At 45.4% G+C, this 18,703-nt stretch overlaps 1 protein-coding gene across 1 annotated transcript in view; it reads left to right on the forward strand.

The window, feature by feature from the left end:
- The window catches only part of PMS1 (PMS1 homolog 1, mismatch repair system component), a 54,192-nt gene that overhangs the window by 2,774 nt on the left and 32,715 nt on the right, over positions 1–18,703 (forward strand). Inside the window, exons 2-5 of the mRNA XM_081917281.1 lie at positions 2,054–2,207; positions 5,288–5,470; positions 7,774–7,876; positions 13,309–13,472. Of these exons, the coding sequence (XP_081773407.1) occupies positions 2,076–2,207; positions 5,288–5,470; positions 7,774–7,876; positions 13,309–13,472 (582 nt within the window). The 5' untranslated portion in view covers positions 2,054–2,075. The remainder of the gene's footprint in view (positions 1–2,053; positions 2,208–5,287; positions 5,471–7,773; positions 7,877–13,308; positions 13,473–18,703) is intronic.

Here is an 18,703-nt window from a genome sequence, read left to right on the forward strand (position 1 = left end):
CAACTAAGCTAATTGGGTAAAGAAAGCCAGAAAAGCAGCCTCTGGGGAGGGAGGCAAAGGTTAGCCAGTACAATGGTACCTCAGGTTAAGTACTTAATTCGTTCCGGAGGTCCGTACTTAAACTGAAACTGTTCTTAACCTGAAGCACCACTTTAGCTAATGGGGCCTCCCGCTGCTACCGCGCCGCCAGAGCATAATTTCTGTTCTCATTCTGAGGCAAAGTTCTTAACCTGAAGCACTATTTCTGGGTTAGCGGAGTCTGTAACCTGAAGCGTATGTAACCTGAGGTACCACTGTACTGTTCCAGGCCAGTACCAGGAGCGTGGGTAACGCCTTTGAATCAGTGTGGTTGCATTCAGTCATTGGCTGGTCCAGTTTTTGCATTTAACAAACACACAGTGAGAGGGCATGGCGTATAATAAAGTGCATGGAAGCGATGGAGTAGTCGCTGTCCTCTTCATAGAGCCAGGTTTAGGGAACTGCTATACAAAGTGTGTGTGGTACGCGGGTGGCGCTGTGGGTTAAACCACAGACCCTAGGACTTGCCGAACAAAAGGTCGGCGGTTCAAATCCCCGCGACGGGGTGAGCTCCCATTGCTCAGTCCCTTCTCCTGCCAACCTAGCAGTTCAATAGCACATCAAAGTGCAAGTAGATAAATAGGCACTGCTCCGGTGGGAAGGTAAACGGCGTTTCTGTGCGCTGCTATGGTTCGCTAGAAGCGGCTTAGTCATGCTGGCCACATGACCCGGAAGCTGTACGCCGGCTCCCTCGGCCAGTAAAGCGAGATGAGCGCCGCAACCCCAGAGTCGGTCACAACTGGACCTAATGGTCAGGGGTCCCTTTACCTATACAAGGGTGTGCTGTGAGGTTACCCCACAGGACACTGGGCACACATCACCCAGTCAGACACAAGGGCCACACATTGTAAGAGCACCACTGGATCAGGCCAGAGGCCCATCGAGTCCAGTAGCCAACCAGATTCCAATGCAAGCAGGACCTGAGAGCAACAGTGCCTTGCTATCCCCACTGATGGTTCCCAGGAGATGTTCTTCAGAAATGTGTTGCTTCTAATACTGTCCTTCCATAGTGTCCAAATAATGGCTCCCAGCAGACAGCCCCCTCCAACTTTGCCCAACATTGGACCACTTCTGTATAGCATGAAGGCTTGATAGCCTCACTGTGAAAAGAAATGGAACATGTTTCTTTTTTAGCAACCCAACCAAGATCACACTACTCATACAAAATGAGAATATAGTGTGTATTCTTTCAGGGACATTCCTTCCATGTTCAGTCTAAATCACTCACCTCAACGGATGAGCTTTGTTAGCTAGTTTGGATTTACTGCCTTGGACGTCAGTGGGATGTTTTGTGGAGGGTTCTGTGTTTGAATATACCGAAATCAGTGTTTTGTAGATCACAGTCTATAGATAATAAATTTATATTGTGATTCTGCTCTTGAAAATATATCTACACATTAAAAAACACCCGTACATAATCTCAGTGTCTCCAGTTACAACTGAATACAGTTGTCTCTGAGGTCTCACACGTTCATGTTAACCCATGGTTGGCTTAGCATGTCATGCAATCTGGGTCACAGTCACATTCTTACAATGCCAAGCTATGTCTGAACTAGTCTATCGACGACAAAAGAGACGTCTTTTTTTTTTGCAATGCAATATTGAAAATATTCAGCAGTGGGTCTTTGGGTTGTTAACCTTTCCCTCCCCATCGGCCCACTTCCATCAAAACCTGAAATTGGTCCCTGAAGATACACCAAGCGTTACAAAAACACAGCTGTCTATATTTGAAAGGGATGGCCTACATTTTTTCCACTAACAAATTGATATTTACTGAAGTAGGCTCTGATTATACATGCAGTATGCAACAGGTACTGAGTTCAGTTGAACGACACCTGCAATTTAACATCGTTTCACGCTTCTGTCTTATTTTATATTTTACTCCAGTCACTTTTGTGTTGGAAATGAGCAATGTTTTTTTTTTTAAAAAAAAACTACGTTCATAAAATTGTGCTATTTATATTTCTCCACTCAGATTTGATCCTGAAAGCCTGGAAATGAAGCAATTGGCAGCAGAAACTATCCGGCTGGTTTCGAGTTCGCAGGTGATAACGTCTGTTGTCAGTGTGGTTAAAGAACTATTAGAGAATTCTTTGGATGCTAACGCAACAAATGTTGATGTTAAATTGGTAAGTCATATTAAGCTAAAACTGGAACACGGATGGGAATACAATAATACTCATTTTTTATTGCATGAAGGTTTGAATAGTGCATTCTTTTATATAGTTGTGCTTTAAAATTTCACAAACAAATTTCTGTCAACATCTGATAATCTTTGGCGGTTTATATGGATGTATAGCTTGAATTCACGCAGGCACCATATAAATCATTCTGAAGTTCCTTAAACCTGCCAAGCGTAAGGAAATTGAACTTTGCTGAAATGCAGATTCCTTTGTTTGTGTCTATGATCTGGAGATGTTGGGTTTTGGCTGGTAAGTTCTTGATTGAAAATGTGTGTGTATAATTTTAGAGCTCCCTATTGAACTCAAGATTTCATTTTGAAGGGAAATCGTATTTTTGCATATGACTATTCATGTGGGATAATTATTAACATTCAGTACATACCAAAAAATAATAATTGTTCCACTGAGTGCGTTAGAATATGATTTGCAATTTATTTTTATGAAATCCAAAGTTCCAGATAATTTCAAATCATTGAAACAAGTTTGTGGACTGGTTCTATGACTTCTGTGGGGTTAATCGTTTGTTTGTTTGTTTGTTTGAGGATCACAATTTACATTTTACAGACTTTGCTCACTTGAACGCTGTTTACTTGAAGAAAGCTTTTGGTAGCCCATTTAAAAACGGAGGGAGTGAATGGTTTTAGGAAGGGTTGACAATAAATGTTTTCTGAAACATAGAGGTCTCTGCTTTGCCTAAAACATATTTTATTTTCATTTTTAAAAAAAATTCCTTGCAGCAGCAGCAACAGAATTCCTCTTAAAATACTGCACCCAGTAAGATCAAATGCTCTATTTTCTGAAGGACATATGAGGAGTCTCTATGCAGAGGCGGTAGATTTGTTGAATATTCAACTATAAAGCATAGATTTATCTCTTATTGTTTCTTTTGACTTCCAAAACACTATTTTCAGGTTGTTTGCACTCCTCAAATACTGGAAGGGGGGGTCATATAGAACAAGGCAACGAGTTGCTGTCTGCTACGCCATTGGTCTGGACTAGATCCAATGGGCTTACATTACAGGCCGGTGGATTTTAGTTGCAAGCTGGGAGGAACATCTTGATGGCAATTTGGAAATGAACCAGTTGTCTGGATGGGGTGATGGGCTCTTCATTGCTGAAGGTCTTTAAGAAGATCTTGGATAGCTGTGTGTTGAAATTATGGCCCTTGAACCGAACAGGGTTTAGGATCAGGACGAAAGCCATGGGACCCATGTACCCGGAAAAGGGTAGCATAGAGTCCATCCGCAAATCTACAAGGCACATTGCGGTAACCGTGTGCCACCAGATTCTCTGCATATCTGTGTGTGTTTCATAAGTAGGCAGTAGGCTTTCATGTGGGATTGATTAGCAAGGGAATACCAGTGTCAACAAATATCATGTGGAAAACAGCCCCGAGGAATTACAGATTTTGGACCCCAAGGTATATATACACGTGAACCTCTACAAAGAGCAGGTTTTCCAGGATTTCTCTTGTATGTTGCTGCTCCTTTTGACAATGTGGATAATCTGGTTTAACTTGCCTTCAGGACTAGCAATCAAAACCAAAGGGGATTGTTTGAGAACGCAGAGGTCTTTCCAGATACAGTGCCGGCTGATAATTTTCTGAACTTTGCTTGCAGTCTTTTGCTTTGTTGAGACATTTAATAGATCGCACTTCTGCAAAAAAACAAAACAAAAAAACCAAACCCCTGAAGTGGGATGCAAAGCATTCTAAGAGGCACTAATAGTTTGTGTATGATTATTGGGCCCATGGGCCTATTTGCAAACAGAAAAAGCCGTTGTGTCTACTGCCTACATGTTGCAGCCATGTACACACAAACACACTACAATATGCGCACTCACCTAAGCCATAAGGCTTGGAAAAACTGTTTTTGCTCCCCCCCCCCCCCCAGTTTAATGAGAGGAAGCGGTTGATCTTCCTGAAGAGTACAGGTGAGGAGGCAGCTGAACTATGACCACACACACACACACTGCAACAGTTAGACTTTGGGGGGGGAACCTTCTACTGGAACCAATACAGTCTTACCTTGGTTGATGAACGCCTTGCGACTCAAACGTTTTGGCTCCCGAATGCCGCAAACCCGGAAGTGAGTTCTCTGGTTTGTGAATGTTCTTTGAAACCCGAACGTCCTCCGCAGCTTCCGATTGGCTGCAGGATCTTCCTGCAGCCAATCGGAAGCTGCGCCTTGGTTTGCAAGCATTTTGGAAGTCCAAAGGACTTCCAGAACGGATTCTGTTTGACTTCTGAGGTATAACTGTATAGGACTTTTTCCAAGCCTAATTGTAGCAGGAGAGTGGTGATTTTTTGGGGTTGGGATTGGGTCATATCTGGGGAGGAAAGGGTTAATTGTGATCCCCCCCCCCATTGTCCCTCTGCAGTTGTATTTGGGTTTGGAAAACTCTGTTATTTTGGTTCCAATAGAAGGGTGTTGTTGTTGTTTAAAAAATATCCTTATGGATATGGGACACAGGTGGCGCTGTGGGTTAAACCACAGAGCCTAGGACTTGCTGATCAGATGGTCGGCGGTTCAAATCCCTGCAACGGGGTGAGCTCCCATTGCTCGGTCCCTTCTCCTGCCAACCTAGCAGTTCGAAAGCACGTCAAAGTGCAAGTAGATAAATAGGTACCGCTCCGGTGGGAAGGCAAACGGCGTTTCCGTGCACTGCTCTGGTTCGCCAGAAGTGGCTTAGTCATGCTGGCCACATGACCCGGAAGCTGTACGCCGGCTCCCTCGGCCAATAAAGCGAGATGAGCGCCGCAACCCCAGAGTCGGTCACGACTGGACCTAATGGTCAAGGGTCCCTTTACCTTTATCCTTATGGATATGGGCTAACATTTCATGAGAATTAATTTCCGTAGAATTTGTGGTACACCATAAATTGTGTGCATGATTACAGGCCCTGTTGCCTATAAAAATACATATATTTTTGAGCTCTATGACAATTATGGATATGATATGTATTGAGAAGAGTTAAACAGTGTCTGGTTACACACCTGATGTGTTTGTGTGTGTTCTTTTAACTAGGAAAACTATGGTTTTGATAAGATTGAAATCCGAGATAACGGTGATGGGATCAAGGCAGCAGATGTTCCTGTTGCGGCAGTGAAACACTACACTTCAAAAATAAGCTCATCTGAGGACCTTGAAAACTTGGCAACATACGGTTTCCGTGGTGAAGCTTTGGGTTCAATTTGTAGCATGTCTGAGGTAAAAGCCTAACATAGTTTCAGGTGCTTATTTGTTGTAAATTATTCTGGATTGGCCTGAGTGCAGGTATCTCAGGCTCTGTAAGGTTCAAATATTCCATAGTACCTTATCACATTTCTACTTTCCACTCCGGGTACCATGTGTTGCCTTCTGGATTCAGTGTAGTAATTTAGAAGATGCTAACAAGGACACACCCATATACGTACAACATCCGTCAACGGAACTTAACCTCCTTGCGCAAAACAAGACGACAGACTTGCTCTTAAGATTCGGATGTTGTCTCCACCCCCATCGTTCATCCTGGACACTCAGGTCCAGCTGCGAGGGCCTTCTGGCGGTTCCCTCCACTGCGAGAAGTGAGGTTACAGGGAACCAGGCAGAGGGCCTTCTCGGTAGTGGCATCCGCCCTGTGGAACGCCCTCCCACCAGATGTCAAGGAAATAAACAACTATCTGACTTTTAGAAGACATCTGAAGGCAGCCCTGTTTAGGGAAGTTTTTAATGTTTGATGTTTTATCATGTTTTTAATATTCTTTTGGGAGCGGCCCAGAGTGGCTGGGGAGGCCCAGCCAGATGGATCAGGTATAAGTAATTTTATTTTTTATTATTTATTATTATTATTACTGATAAAGTAGCACAGATTAGTACATGGTGTGTGCATAAAGGATGCTAATTAAGGAGAGGAGGCGGCGCCAAGGAGATGGGTATGGTGTTTTGTGTGGAAGGGAGAGCGAGGAGGACGGAAAAGGGGCAAAGAGGATAATGTGTGCATGTAAACTTGCGCTGCACAAAAGAAGAGAGAATATGACTGGGACTGGGGTGATATATCAGTGTATTGTCCAAAACTGGTTTGAAGTCCATATTGTGATGCCAGTTTTGTAATTTTTGACCTGGCAATATATCGTGAATCGTGATTTTTGCATAACACACACACATGATGTGAGAAAAGGCTTCTCTCGATAACGGCTCAGCTCTTCCCTCCTGCCTCACGAAAGAGGCAGCGAATCACAAGAGCAGGCGCCAGCAAAAATCACGATGTGGGAAAAACCACATGCCCAGCCAATGCTCTGTCCTTACCTCAGACATGGTGATATATCGGTATATTGCGACGTTTGGTTGGCGACATATTTCGAGGTTGAAAACCAGGTCTCACCCAGCCCTAGATAAGACATGGATATAGGGGGTGATCAACGTGTAAGGGAGAGTTGAGGAAAACTGAGGAGGAGGGTAGTGGAAAAAGGAGTAAAGGTGAAAATGGAGAGGGGTGGAGAGGGAGTAGGAGGCCTGGGATTGGGTTCGAAGATAAAAGGATCTGCAGAAGAGGAGGTAGGGGGCGACCTCACAGCTACGCAGAAGGTGAGAAGGGTGTGTAGCAGCTGCAATGTGTGGGGGGAGAAGGAAGTGGAGGATACAGGAAGCTAGCCATAAAAGTGGTTTGGGTGCAAGGAGGGTTGCACAGAAAGAGGGGGAGCACATGGGTATTGGCGTGAAGGTGAAAACAGGTGCACAGTGGGGCTGCAAAATGGAAGAGAGAAATCGCTTTGGGATTGGCAGGGGACAAGTGAGCTGAGTTGTCGTATGGGGTAGCCAAGGGGAAGCTCCAGGCGATTAGAATCATAGAATCATAGAGTTGGAGGAGACCACAAGGGCCATCGAGTCCAACCCCCTGCCAAGCAGGAAACACCATCAGAGCACTCCTGACATATGGTTGTCAAGCCTCTGCTTAAAGACCTCCAAAAAAGGAGACTCCACCCCTCTCCTTGGCAGCAAATTCCACTGTCGAACAGCTCTTACTGTCAGGAAGTTTTTCCTAATGTTTAGGTGGAATCTTCTTTCTTGTAATTTGGATCCATTGCTCCGTGTCCGCTTCTCTGGAGCAGCAGAAAACAACCTTTCTCCCTCCTCTATGTGACATCCTTTTATATATTTGAACATGGCTATCATATCACCCCTTAACCTCCTCTTCTCCAGGCTAAACATGCCCAGCTCCCTTAGCCGTTCCTCATAAGGCATCGTTTCTAGGCCTTTGACCATTTTGGTTGCCCTCCTCTGGACACGTTCCAGTTTGTCAGTGTCCTTCTTGAACTGTGGTGCCCAGAACTGGACACAGTACTCCAGGTGAGGTCTGACCAGAGCAGAATACAGTGGCACTATTACTTCCCTTGATCTAGATGCTATACTCCTATTGATGCAGCCCAGATTAATATGTGGGAAGATGGTATCAGGGGTTGGCGAGCAGGAGAGCAGCCTCTACCAAATGATTTTGGAAGCTTCTGTTTGACGCCAGCACCTTCCGCTTCTAGGTCCTGATTACAACCAAGACCGCTTCTGACGATTTCAGCACCCAGTACCTGTTGGATAGAAGCGGTCACGTGACTTCTCAAAAGCCGTCTCATCTCGGACAAGGTAGGGCCATTAACAGGATTTATGGGGAGGAATTCAGTATCGCTCTTTTTGGACCATTCCGTCTGCAGGAGCGTTTCAGCTGGCCAGAGAAAACAGTCCCTTCGCTCTCCTCCCATCGCGGGCTGGGTAGGTGTTTCGGGGGGAGAAGATTAGGGGCAGGAAGCTATGTTGCCCTAGTGGGAGCCCTTGGACTGGCTTCCTCTTGCACTGGGTTAAATGAACCCAGGCCATTTTCAATACCGTATTGGCCTTGACTATAAGCCGCACTTTTTACCCCCAAATTCCAACCGTGAAAAGTGAAAAGTGCAGCTTAAATTCGCGACCTTACCAAAATTGGCTTTTACGACATCGCTGCTGAAACATACATACGGTAAAACTTAACAAAATAATGCTTTGTTGCCGATTTGTGAGCTTGATGCTGTTGTGCAGTTAATTCTAATGTCATTCATCGCTTTCAGTTGCGGGTCCTCTATAGGACCCGTAGGATTTTCTTCTACATTTGCCATTTACAGGTGTGAGTGCCTAATATAAGGAGCGGCTTATATCCGGGTATTGACTTTTTTTCTCCCTCACCACTTGAATTTTAAAGGTGCAGGCTTATTTACGGGGGTGGCTTATATTCGGGCCAATACGGTATTTGAAGGGTTCTCTCCCCATATAATAATGGTAATAATAGTAGTATCAGTAGTAGTAGTAACAACAACAACATTTGTATGCCGCCCATCTGCAACAACAACATTTGTTTGCCGCCCATCTGACTGAACCTATCCGAACTCTGACATCTTCTGAGAACCTTCTTTATGTGAGGTCTGGAGGGTGGCAACACAAGAACGGGCCTTTTCTGCAGTGGCTCCCCGTCTGTGAAATGCTCTCCCCAGGGAAGTCCGCCTGGCACTTTCATTATACACTGTTAGGCACCAGGCAGAAACGTTCCTCTTTCACCAGGCCTTTGGCTGATCGCCCTTTTAAAATGTGATGGGGAGGAGGGGGATATTAGGTTCTTCTTTTTTTATTATTTTCATTATGTCTTTTGTGTTTTTATACAGTGGTACTTCGGGTTAAGAACTTAATTTGTTTTGGAGGACTGTTCTTAACCTGAAACTGTTCTTAACCCGAGGTACCACTTTAGAAGAGAAGAAGAAGAAGAGTTTGGATTTGATATCCTGCTTTATCACTACCCTAAGGAGTCTCAAAGCTGCTAACATTCTCCTTTCCCTTTCTCCCCCATAACAAACACTCTGTGAGGTGAGTGGGGCTGAGAGACTTCAGAGAAGTGTGACTAGCCCAAAGTCACCCAGCAGCTGCATGTGGAGGAGCGGGGAAGCGAACCTGGTTCACCAGATTACGAGTCCACCGCTCTTAACCACTACACCACACTGGCTCTCCTAGCTATAGGGGCCTCCCACTGCCACCGTGCCACCGGAGCATGATTTCTATTCTCATCCTGAAGCAAAGTTCTTAACCTGAGGTACTATATCTGGGTTAGCGGAGTCTGTAACCTGAAGCGTTTGTAACCTGAGGTACCACTGCATTGCGATTCTATCTTGTGAACTACCCTGAGACCTGCAGGTCTAAGGCAGTTTGCAAATTTTAATAATCATAATCATAAAGATGTCTCCAATCTGGCATGGCTGTCATGCTGGTGGAGCTGTGCCAGTTTAGCTGCCATAAGTTTGTGCTTGTATATCTCATGTGGTGGTAGCATTGCATCTTATGATTTCATTGGCAGAGAGGGCAGTGGCGTGAGGGCCTTCTGCCATATCCCATAGCCCCTCAGTCGGTGCAGCTTAAGCACAGGAGTGAAACCGTATTTTAAAATCCGGGTGCCCCCTCACCTAGCTTTTAGGGATGCAGGTGGTGCTGTGGGTTAAACCACAGAGCCTAGGGCTTGCTGATCAGAAGGTCGCGGTTCGAATCCCCGCGACGGGGTGAGCCAACCTGCCAACCTAGCAGTTCGAAAGCACGCCAGTGCAAGTAGATAAATAGATACTGCTCCGGCGGGAAGGTAAATGGCATTTCCGTGCGCTGCTCTGGTTCACCAGAAGCAGCTAAGTCATGCTGGCCACATGACCCGGAAGCTGTACACCGGCTCCCTCGGCCAGTAAAGTGAGATTAGCGCCACAACCCCAGAGTTGTCCGCGACTGGACCTAACGGTCAGGAGTCCCTTTACCTTTACCCAGGGTAAGCTAGGCGTATCTCAGTTAATAAGATGTATTTTGATAATAGCAATCAGTCATCAATCATTTCATTTCCTATGATTGTTTAATAATAATAATAATAATAATAATAATAATAATAATAATACCTGGCAGGATTATACTAAAGATGTAACGTTTGTCATCGTGTTTCTACTACATAATCTACATCTAAATAGATTTTTGGTGGCACACCACTTTGATTTTATTGCTGATTGCTGGTAGAGTCACCTTTTTAACAAATGAAAACCTCACCATGGTGCAATCCTAAAAGTAACTTTATACGTTGCATCTATAAAGGGTAGGACTTTTAAGCTGGTACGGCGTGTACTTCGTAAAATAGAGTACCATGCTGGAATTTAATCATGGTGCGCGGAGAGTCGCCTAAACAGAAATCAGAGCAGTTAAATCTTAAGAATCTTCTTGTTAAATATGATAGTGTCTCTTCCATTTTGCTTGTAAATATGTTATCACTCTGATCATAAAACACGTGTGCAGTCATATCTGCTTGCACCTCAACTGTAAAGTCACTTATATAGCATCATGTTTTGGGGTGTTGTGCTAGCATTGCAAATGTTATCCCCCCTCCCTGAAAGATTTTCACCTGATACAGCAGTTTTAAAGATCGGCAAGTTGTTTGCTGCTTTGGAAAATTAGGACATTTTTATATCCTTTTTTATATATAAAAGGGAGGGTGTTAAATCTTCCAAACTCTAAAATAATTGCACATTACTGCATTTAATCACGGACTTTGTAGATTTTATGCCACTCTGTTCCTAGATATTGCACTTAACATTTGGTTATGCCATGGTGTTGGGATGCCAACTTTCATCTATATTTGACTTTTATAGGGGTTTGTAAAATATATAAGGCTTTGGGTCCTAAGATGTGTAAGTGAAACTTGTACAGAAATTGAATGGGGGGGGATTTTGCATGAGATGTTTGACATGCACAAGAGCACATGTAAATTCAAGTCAAGATCAGTTACTATATTAATTGTATTTCCTTTTGGTTCAGCAAATTTGAGCAACGTTTATCTCAAATGAGCATATAATCTCTTTAATAAGATCTGTTTTACATTCTGAATAGTTTAGTTGTGTCACGGAGATTTCCATATTATTGTTGCTTGCCGTTAACATGAAAAATAATGAGATTTAATTATATGAGACAGCGTAACCCTATATGTGTCTACACGGTTCAATGGGGCTTATTCCCAGGTGTATATAGAATTCAGCCCAGATAGTGAGGTCCAGCTAGGAGGGCCTTCTGGCAGTTCCCTCCCTGCAAGAAATCAAGTTACAGGGAACCAGGCAGAGGGCCTTCTCGGTAGTGGCGCCTGCCCTGTGGAACACCCTCCCACCAGATGTCAGAGAGAAAAACAACTACTAAACTTTTAGAAGACATCAGAAGGCAGCCCTGTTTAGGGAAGCTTTTAATGTTTGATGTATTACTGTATTTTAATATTTGGTTGGAATCCACCCAGATTGACTGGGGAAGCCCAGCCAGATGGGTGGGGTATAAATTATTATTATTAATAATAATAATAATAATAATTTATTTAACTTGAATTCTGTTCATTAATTCCAATGGATCAACTCTTGAGTAAAACCCAGTTGAATACCTGCAAAGGAATTCAACATCATGCTAAAATCATTGTTCTGTCAAGGAAAGATGTTCAAACTGCCAGAAGGAATGATCCCCTCTCTTGCCTCCAGCCCTTACCCCCCCACATGCTGTTCTGGGGGTTCTCCGAACCCCTACAGCTAATTTTGGGGGGTAGGGTGGGGTGGGAGGAAGCCCTGTTGCACAAGCAAAAGTCCTTCGCAGGGCTTCCTCTGACAGGACTCATCAATTAAATGCCCCCGAAGATAAGCACATAGCTACATAGTCTAGGAGACCTGGTCTATCGCAGGGAAAGCCAACGTAGTCCGATATCTGAAGGTACCACAACTCCTGTTAAACCTGGTCAAGGATGGAGAAAATTGTTGTCCATCAGCAATGAGCAGACACCATGTAGGTGGGCACTGGTTTCGAGAATGCAGTTGTTAGGGACTGGACAGAGGAGGAATGGTGAAGACTGCCTCCCCATCCTGACCCTTCCAGGGAGGAGGAAGAGGAAGACAGTATAGATTTGCAAGAGTGGTTTGAGGGAGGTCACAGCTCACAGGTAGATGAGCAGGAAAGTTGGGAAATCATGGGAGAGCCAGAGCAGCTGGCTGAAACGTTATCACTAGAAAGCATTCCAGACCCACCACCTTCCAGAACCCGGCGAGCCTTAAAAGTAGGAGAGCAAAGAGCTCAAAGACAGAGGGCACCCGTAGAGGAGGTGATGATAATGATGAATGAGGAAATGGGAGAGACGGGGGGGGGGGTGGAGATGCATTCAGGACAACGCCATTATCCAAGAGGCTGGGTTCTATAGCCTCTCTCTGTAAAGTTTGAAATAAAGGACTATAAGAAACTTTTCCTTGTCTTTATACTTTCCTGGGCGACCAGCCGGGAGCTGCTGACAGCATCCTGACAGTCATGCTGCCTTTGCTAAGATGTTTGCTTAGCCCTAATACTAATACTCGGCGGCTTGAATCCCTGCAATGGGGTGAGCTCCCATTGCACGGTCCTTGCTCCTGCCAACCTAGCAGTTCGAAAGCACATCAAAGTGCTAGTAGATAAATAGATACCACTCTGGCGGGAAGGTAAAGGGCATTTCCGTGCGCTGCTCTGGTTCGCCAGAAGCGGCTTAGTCATGCTGGCCACATGACCTGGGAGCTGTACGCCAGCTCTCTCGGCCAATAAAGCGAGATGAGCACCGCAACCCCAGAGTCGGTCACGACTGGACCTAATGGTCAGGGGTCCCTTTACCTTTAATACTAATACAGTGGTACCTCAGGTTACAGACACTTCAGGTTACAGATGCTTCAGGTTACAGACTCTGCTAACCCAGAATTAGTACCTTGGGTTAAGAACTTTGCTTCACAATGACAACAGAAATCGTGCAGTGGCAACAGGAAGCCCCGTTAGCTAAAGTGGTACCTCAGGTTAAGAACAGTTTCAGGTTAAGAACGGACCTCCAGAACAAATTAACTTCTTAACCCGAGGTACCACTGTACTAATATGGGTACCAGTGGGAGGGAAATAGCATACATTGGTAGAGCCATGAGCACTTGGTCATCTTTGGCTTACGTCATTTATCAAGTTAATCTTACTCTGTGGTTTCCCCCCCTTTCTCCTTCTGGTAGGTACAACTGTAACTGTTCTGAAGCTGTTCAAGAATCTGCCTGTGAGAAAGCAGTTTTACTCAACAGATAAAAAACGTAAGGAAGAAATTAAAAAAATCCAGAAACTTCTGATGGCCTACGGCATCATAAAACCAGAACTGAGGATCACATTTACACACAACAAGGTAACAAACGCATTGTCTTCAAAATGACTAAGATGGCTGCACTATTACGGTTGTATTTTTCAAACCTGGAGTTCTCCAAAGTTTAGATACGGTCAGATTTCCGTGGCCCAAATCCAAAGAAAGTTAAATTAGGCACCTTGTGATTTCAGCAGAGCTTGAGCACAGCAAGGTTTCCCATTTGGGCACCTATCGCCCCCATTTTGAGTTGATGGCTTGCAATCCTGGCCGGAATAAAGGGGAGAAAGGCTATTTTATTGGGGCGGATTCCAAGATGGCGATGAGGTAAGACGCATTTGCCGGAGCTCTTCTCGAATCCTCCTTAAATTTGTGTTGTGGCTCCCAGCCTTTCAAGTTCTTGCTGAAGATTGTACCAGGGTGTTGGAGTCTATGCTAGGAGTTCACATTGCCGATAACTGTGAAGCCTGCATCGTAAATCAGCTTTAATGAGCAGATAATTGTATTCTCCGGCAGCCTTGGAAGCAGCCTTCGACTCACTGTTTTCTCGCCACCTCACATTCAGCTGTATTGCTATTTCTGCTACTTTTTATTACCTTTTAACCACTGTTATTTTAAAAGACTCATTTTAAACGACTCATTTTAGACGATTCATTTTAAACGACTCATAACGATGGGTCAAGGCAAACGCCTAAGAGACTGTGACGAGGCTTTGCCCTCCCCAAGAGCCAAACAATCAAAAACCGACCCCCCCGTGTCTGGCAAATGGAGTGACCCCACAGAACACTGCTATAGGGTGAAAACCCAGAACCGTTTCTATCCTTTAATGTCCCCAGAAACAACGTCAAAACCAGAGGAATTATTTTCACCTCAGATTAAGGCTGCGGACGGCAAGCTTGGAGGAGGAGGGAGTGTCCCACCGGGGGTGGTACGGGACGCCGGAACTGAGGACTGCGCAAGACAAGAACAACATGAACATCTCCATCTTGTGGTCAGAACCCTTAATTGCATATTCAAGAAGATTGATGTGCTATCCTCCCAGCTATGTAACCTCGAACAGAAAATTGATAACCTCTGGTTAAAGCCTAAGCCATCAGTGGATACGGGGGAACTGAAGTTCCGGAGAACCTTACCCTCAACCAAAAAAGGAAGTGTGATTCCTAAATATAGACCAAACCCTGCACTGAAACATCAAGCATTGTCCCTGCAACCTAAGAAAATCTGCCTAAACATTGGGGCAGGGTCAGCAAGGTGGCTCACTCTGGATGGGGTCAAAAAGCATCTAAGCAATCTCCTAAACATAGAAACCACACAATGTGATCTCATTGCAGTATTACCTTTGAACCAGCACTTCAGGCCACAGAAAGTGATACTTGCGTTTTACTCTCCAAGGATCCCTTCAGCTATCATCAGGCAGAAATCACTCTTGGCTAGGTACGATATCACCCCAACAAGAGTTTTTATGGATAGTAAGATCCACCCCCTTCTACTCGCCGGTCACGACAAGGAGCGGACTCTGTCGGAGAGGTCGGGAGCACCTCGGGACATCGAGCCTCCTCTTCCGGAGGTTATCCATCCGCACCGAAACTGGACCTACTCTACGCCCCCACGAGCTCTAAAGAAACCCACTGGCGCAAGTAATCTTCTGACCCCGCCGGAGGAAAGAGAGCTTTTAGCCACCTTTGGCGACCTCCCATCGAGGGAACAACAAGAAATAATTGATAGACTAGAAGTACTTAATCATCAGCTCATACATGTCCAGAAGAACGGAAAAGTCCTGCCCACTTCTCAGGATAATCCTGCCAGCTCTTCGGAGCCGTGTTATAAGGAAGCAGGAAGTCTTCCTTACTTTAGTCCAGTTCCTAAACCCATGCCTCCCCCACTTGAGGACAAAGCCCAACGATGCTTGGCAGACCCAGGTTTTGTCTCACAAGTAGGCCCCTCATCTCTACTCTTGATAAATTTTGACTCGCCCTCCAGGAGTTCCCCGCTGAAGAGTGTAGCCCAGAGTTCCTTCCACCAAAACAATTCCTTACCAACTAATCCATCAATGCCGGAACTGGAGTCCTCATATTCCCCTGAGCGGCATAGACCCGACATACAAACAGTACCAGTACGCCAAGCATCCCCAGTATCCTCGCTAGCACCAGGCCAGGGGAGTGTTCCACCTACATCCAAAAATGGCCCGGATTTGATTGAAGACCCAGCCGGACATATAAATCAAATGGTTTCATCGGCGATCTTTAGACCTCGCGGTGGGGCAGTCTCAGCAAATCCTGTGGAGTTTCCCACTGAAGTGTCCGCCCTTGGGTCAGCCAGCAGGAGACCCGTCCTGTTACACCAGTCAGAACACCTCACTACCAACTTCAAGACTAGATACCCTCAGCAGGTGCCAGCCATGCAAAGTAAAATAACTGACTTTTTTTGTGGGGTCTGCCCTGCCCCCTAAGGATACACATCTCTCCCTGAAATGACAGCGAATTGGACACAACAGGAACTCCCCCCTATCAGTCCTCAGCTGGAACATTGCGGGCTGGAGAGGAAAAAAACTTGATCCAGAATTCTTGGAGTATATTAACCAGTTTCATATCATCTTGTTTCAAGAATCGTGGGAAGTAGAGAAAATTGTCCTAAATGGCTTTGAGCTTCTAGAACTCCCTGCCTGCCCCTCCCTGAAAGGAGGCCGCCCTAAAGGGGGCCTAATAATAGGCATCTCCCTCAACCTACACTCTAAACTTACCCTAGTACAGGCCTTGCCTCCTTACGCCCTTACCGGGCTGATTGTGGGGGAAAAGATCTCACTTCTAGTTACAAATGTCTACTTACCACCTGGGGGTTCTTCCCCCGAACTTGGCTCTAAATGGGGCTCGCTAGAAGAGCATCTGCTCTCATGCTATGTTAAGTTTCCTAATACCCCGGCCATAATAGGTGGCGATTTTAACGCCCGTACAGCAGCAAACTGGGACGCGCTGACCAAAGCCAAATGGTGGGTTACTCCAAACCTTGATAATTATGATCTGGATCATATCATGAGGAGAACTTCTAAAGACCACAGAGCAAATGAGGCTGGAGTACTCCTCTATCAAATGGCCATCCGTTTAAATCTGGTCCCCTTAAATGGCACATGTCTCCCTGACATTCCTGGGGATTTTACCCACCTGAGCGTCAAATCAAACAGCGTCCTCGATTACCTGTTGGTCTCCAGGGATCTACTTAAGTGCATTTCCACCTTTAAGATCGAGAATATACAATCTAGTGATCATCTTCCCCTTGTAGCCAAGCTCTCCCTGAACTGGCAGTCGAAGGCCCATAGACATGCGACCCAGATGGTAACCAACGAATCTCTCCAAGTAAGAGGAATCAAATGGTCGGAGACCCAGGCTCAAAGGTACCAAGAATTCTTTCAAAAAGTAATCCTCGGGCCCCATCCTAACATAGGCTCTGCCTCAGACGAGCATAGCATAGTGCTGAAACGCTTCCACCATCATACGACTGATCTTACGTCCTTCTTCAGGTTACCACCCAAAATATTAAATCGAAATGAATATACTTACGGTGCCCCCTGGTATAATTCTCAGTGTAAACAAGCAAGACAGCGCCTCCGTGCTATATATAATGTATATAAGACCTCCGATGCAGCTACTCTGCCAGCTAGTTATGCACAAGCCAAGCTAGCTTACAAACGCACGCAGAAAATTGCCAAACGTGGGTGGCAACACAATCGCTGGCAGGCTTTGATTACTGCTTCAAAATCACACAGATCCAGGGAATTCTGGTCTTTGATCAACAGAAGGGTGAGGAAATACCCAAGGGCAGTCATCCCTGCACCGACATGGGAATTGTTCCTGAAGAAATGCTTCTCACAGGCAGATGCTCCCTCCGACCACCTGACGCACCTGTTTACCCACCTACCTATTTGGCCTCCCACCGATCCGGACGAAATAGCCAAGCTAATAGCGCAGCTGAAACCGGGTAAAGCCCCAGGGCCCGATCTGATCCCTGCTGAAGCCATTAAACTACACCCAAAATGGTGGGCTGGCATCTTGGCCAAAACCTTTGATGCAATCAACGCTTCTGGCCTCATCCCCAAAATATGGAAGGAGGCCATTATAGTACCAATTCATAAAAAAAGGTTCTCCAATGGAGCCGGAAAACTACCGTAACATCAGCCTCCTTTCGATCATAGGGAAAATTTATGCCAGCTTCTTGCTGACTAAACTATTGCGATGGGTAGATGAGACTAATCAGATTGGCCACGAACAAGCAGGGTTCAGAATTAAACGCTCTACAACCGATCATGCGATAGTTCTTTACCATCTGGCACGAAAGTACTCCTCTCCCCCCCGGGGCTACCTCTGTGCTGCCTTCTTAGACCTAAAGGCAGCCTTTGACAGCGTTCCTAGAAATATTCTATGGGAGAAACTTGCGAAACAGGGCATTGATAGAAGACTCCTATGGCTTATAAGTCAGCTCCATGAAGGCACCCTTGCTAGAGTGAGACTTACCCCTGCGGGCGATCTCACAAATTCGATACCAATAAACAAGGGAGTGCGCCAAGGATGCATATTGGCTCCCTGTCTATTCAACCTATTCATCAGCGACATGCGAGCACCCCTAGTTAACTCATCTCCAAGTACACACGCGCCTAGACTTGCGGACTATCGCTGCCCACTCCTTTTATATGCGGACGACGCGGTAATTCTATCCTATACACGTGTTGGACTAACCAGAGCTTTGAAGATCTTTGCCACGTATTGTCAACTCAACCAATTAACCATCAACCATGCTAAATCCAAGATTCTGATTTTCTCCAGAAGCCGGAGATTATACGAATGGAAGCTTGGTGGAGCAAAAATAGAGCAAGTCCTAAAATTTCAATACCTAGGAGTTATTTTTCAACACAACTTGGGGTGGAAAGCTCAAATTCAACACCTACTTAACAAGGCCAAAACTTTGTCATATGCGCTCCTCCGATTCTTTTTTCGGATGGAGCTTTGCATGTTCCCTCGGCCCTAAAGGTGTTCAAGGCAAAAGTGGTCGCCGTGCTAGCTTATGCTGCCCCGCTTTGGGCCGTGATGACAGATCTTGCTCCTCTCGAGACACTGCAAAATCAATTCCTGCGGCGGCTCCTAATGCTCCCCCTGTGCGTAAGCAACGCAGCCATGCAACTAGAACTGAAGATCGCATCCTTAGAAACTTGCCTGTGGAAGCAAGTCTTCAATTATTGGTTATCATTGTGGCATAGATTACCAAACCACTACCTTGTCCAGTGCTTA

The sequence above is a fragment of the Podarcis melisellensis genome, assembly GCF_964234715.1.
Source record: "Podarcis melisellensis genome assembly, chromosome: 1".
NCBI lineage: Eukaryota > Metazoa > Chordata > Lepidosauria > Squamata > Lacertidae > Podarcis > Podarcis melisellensis.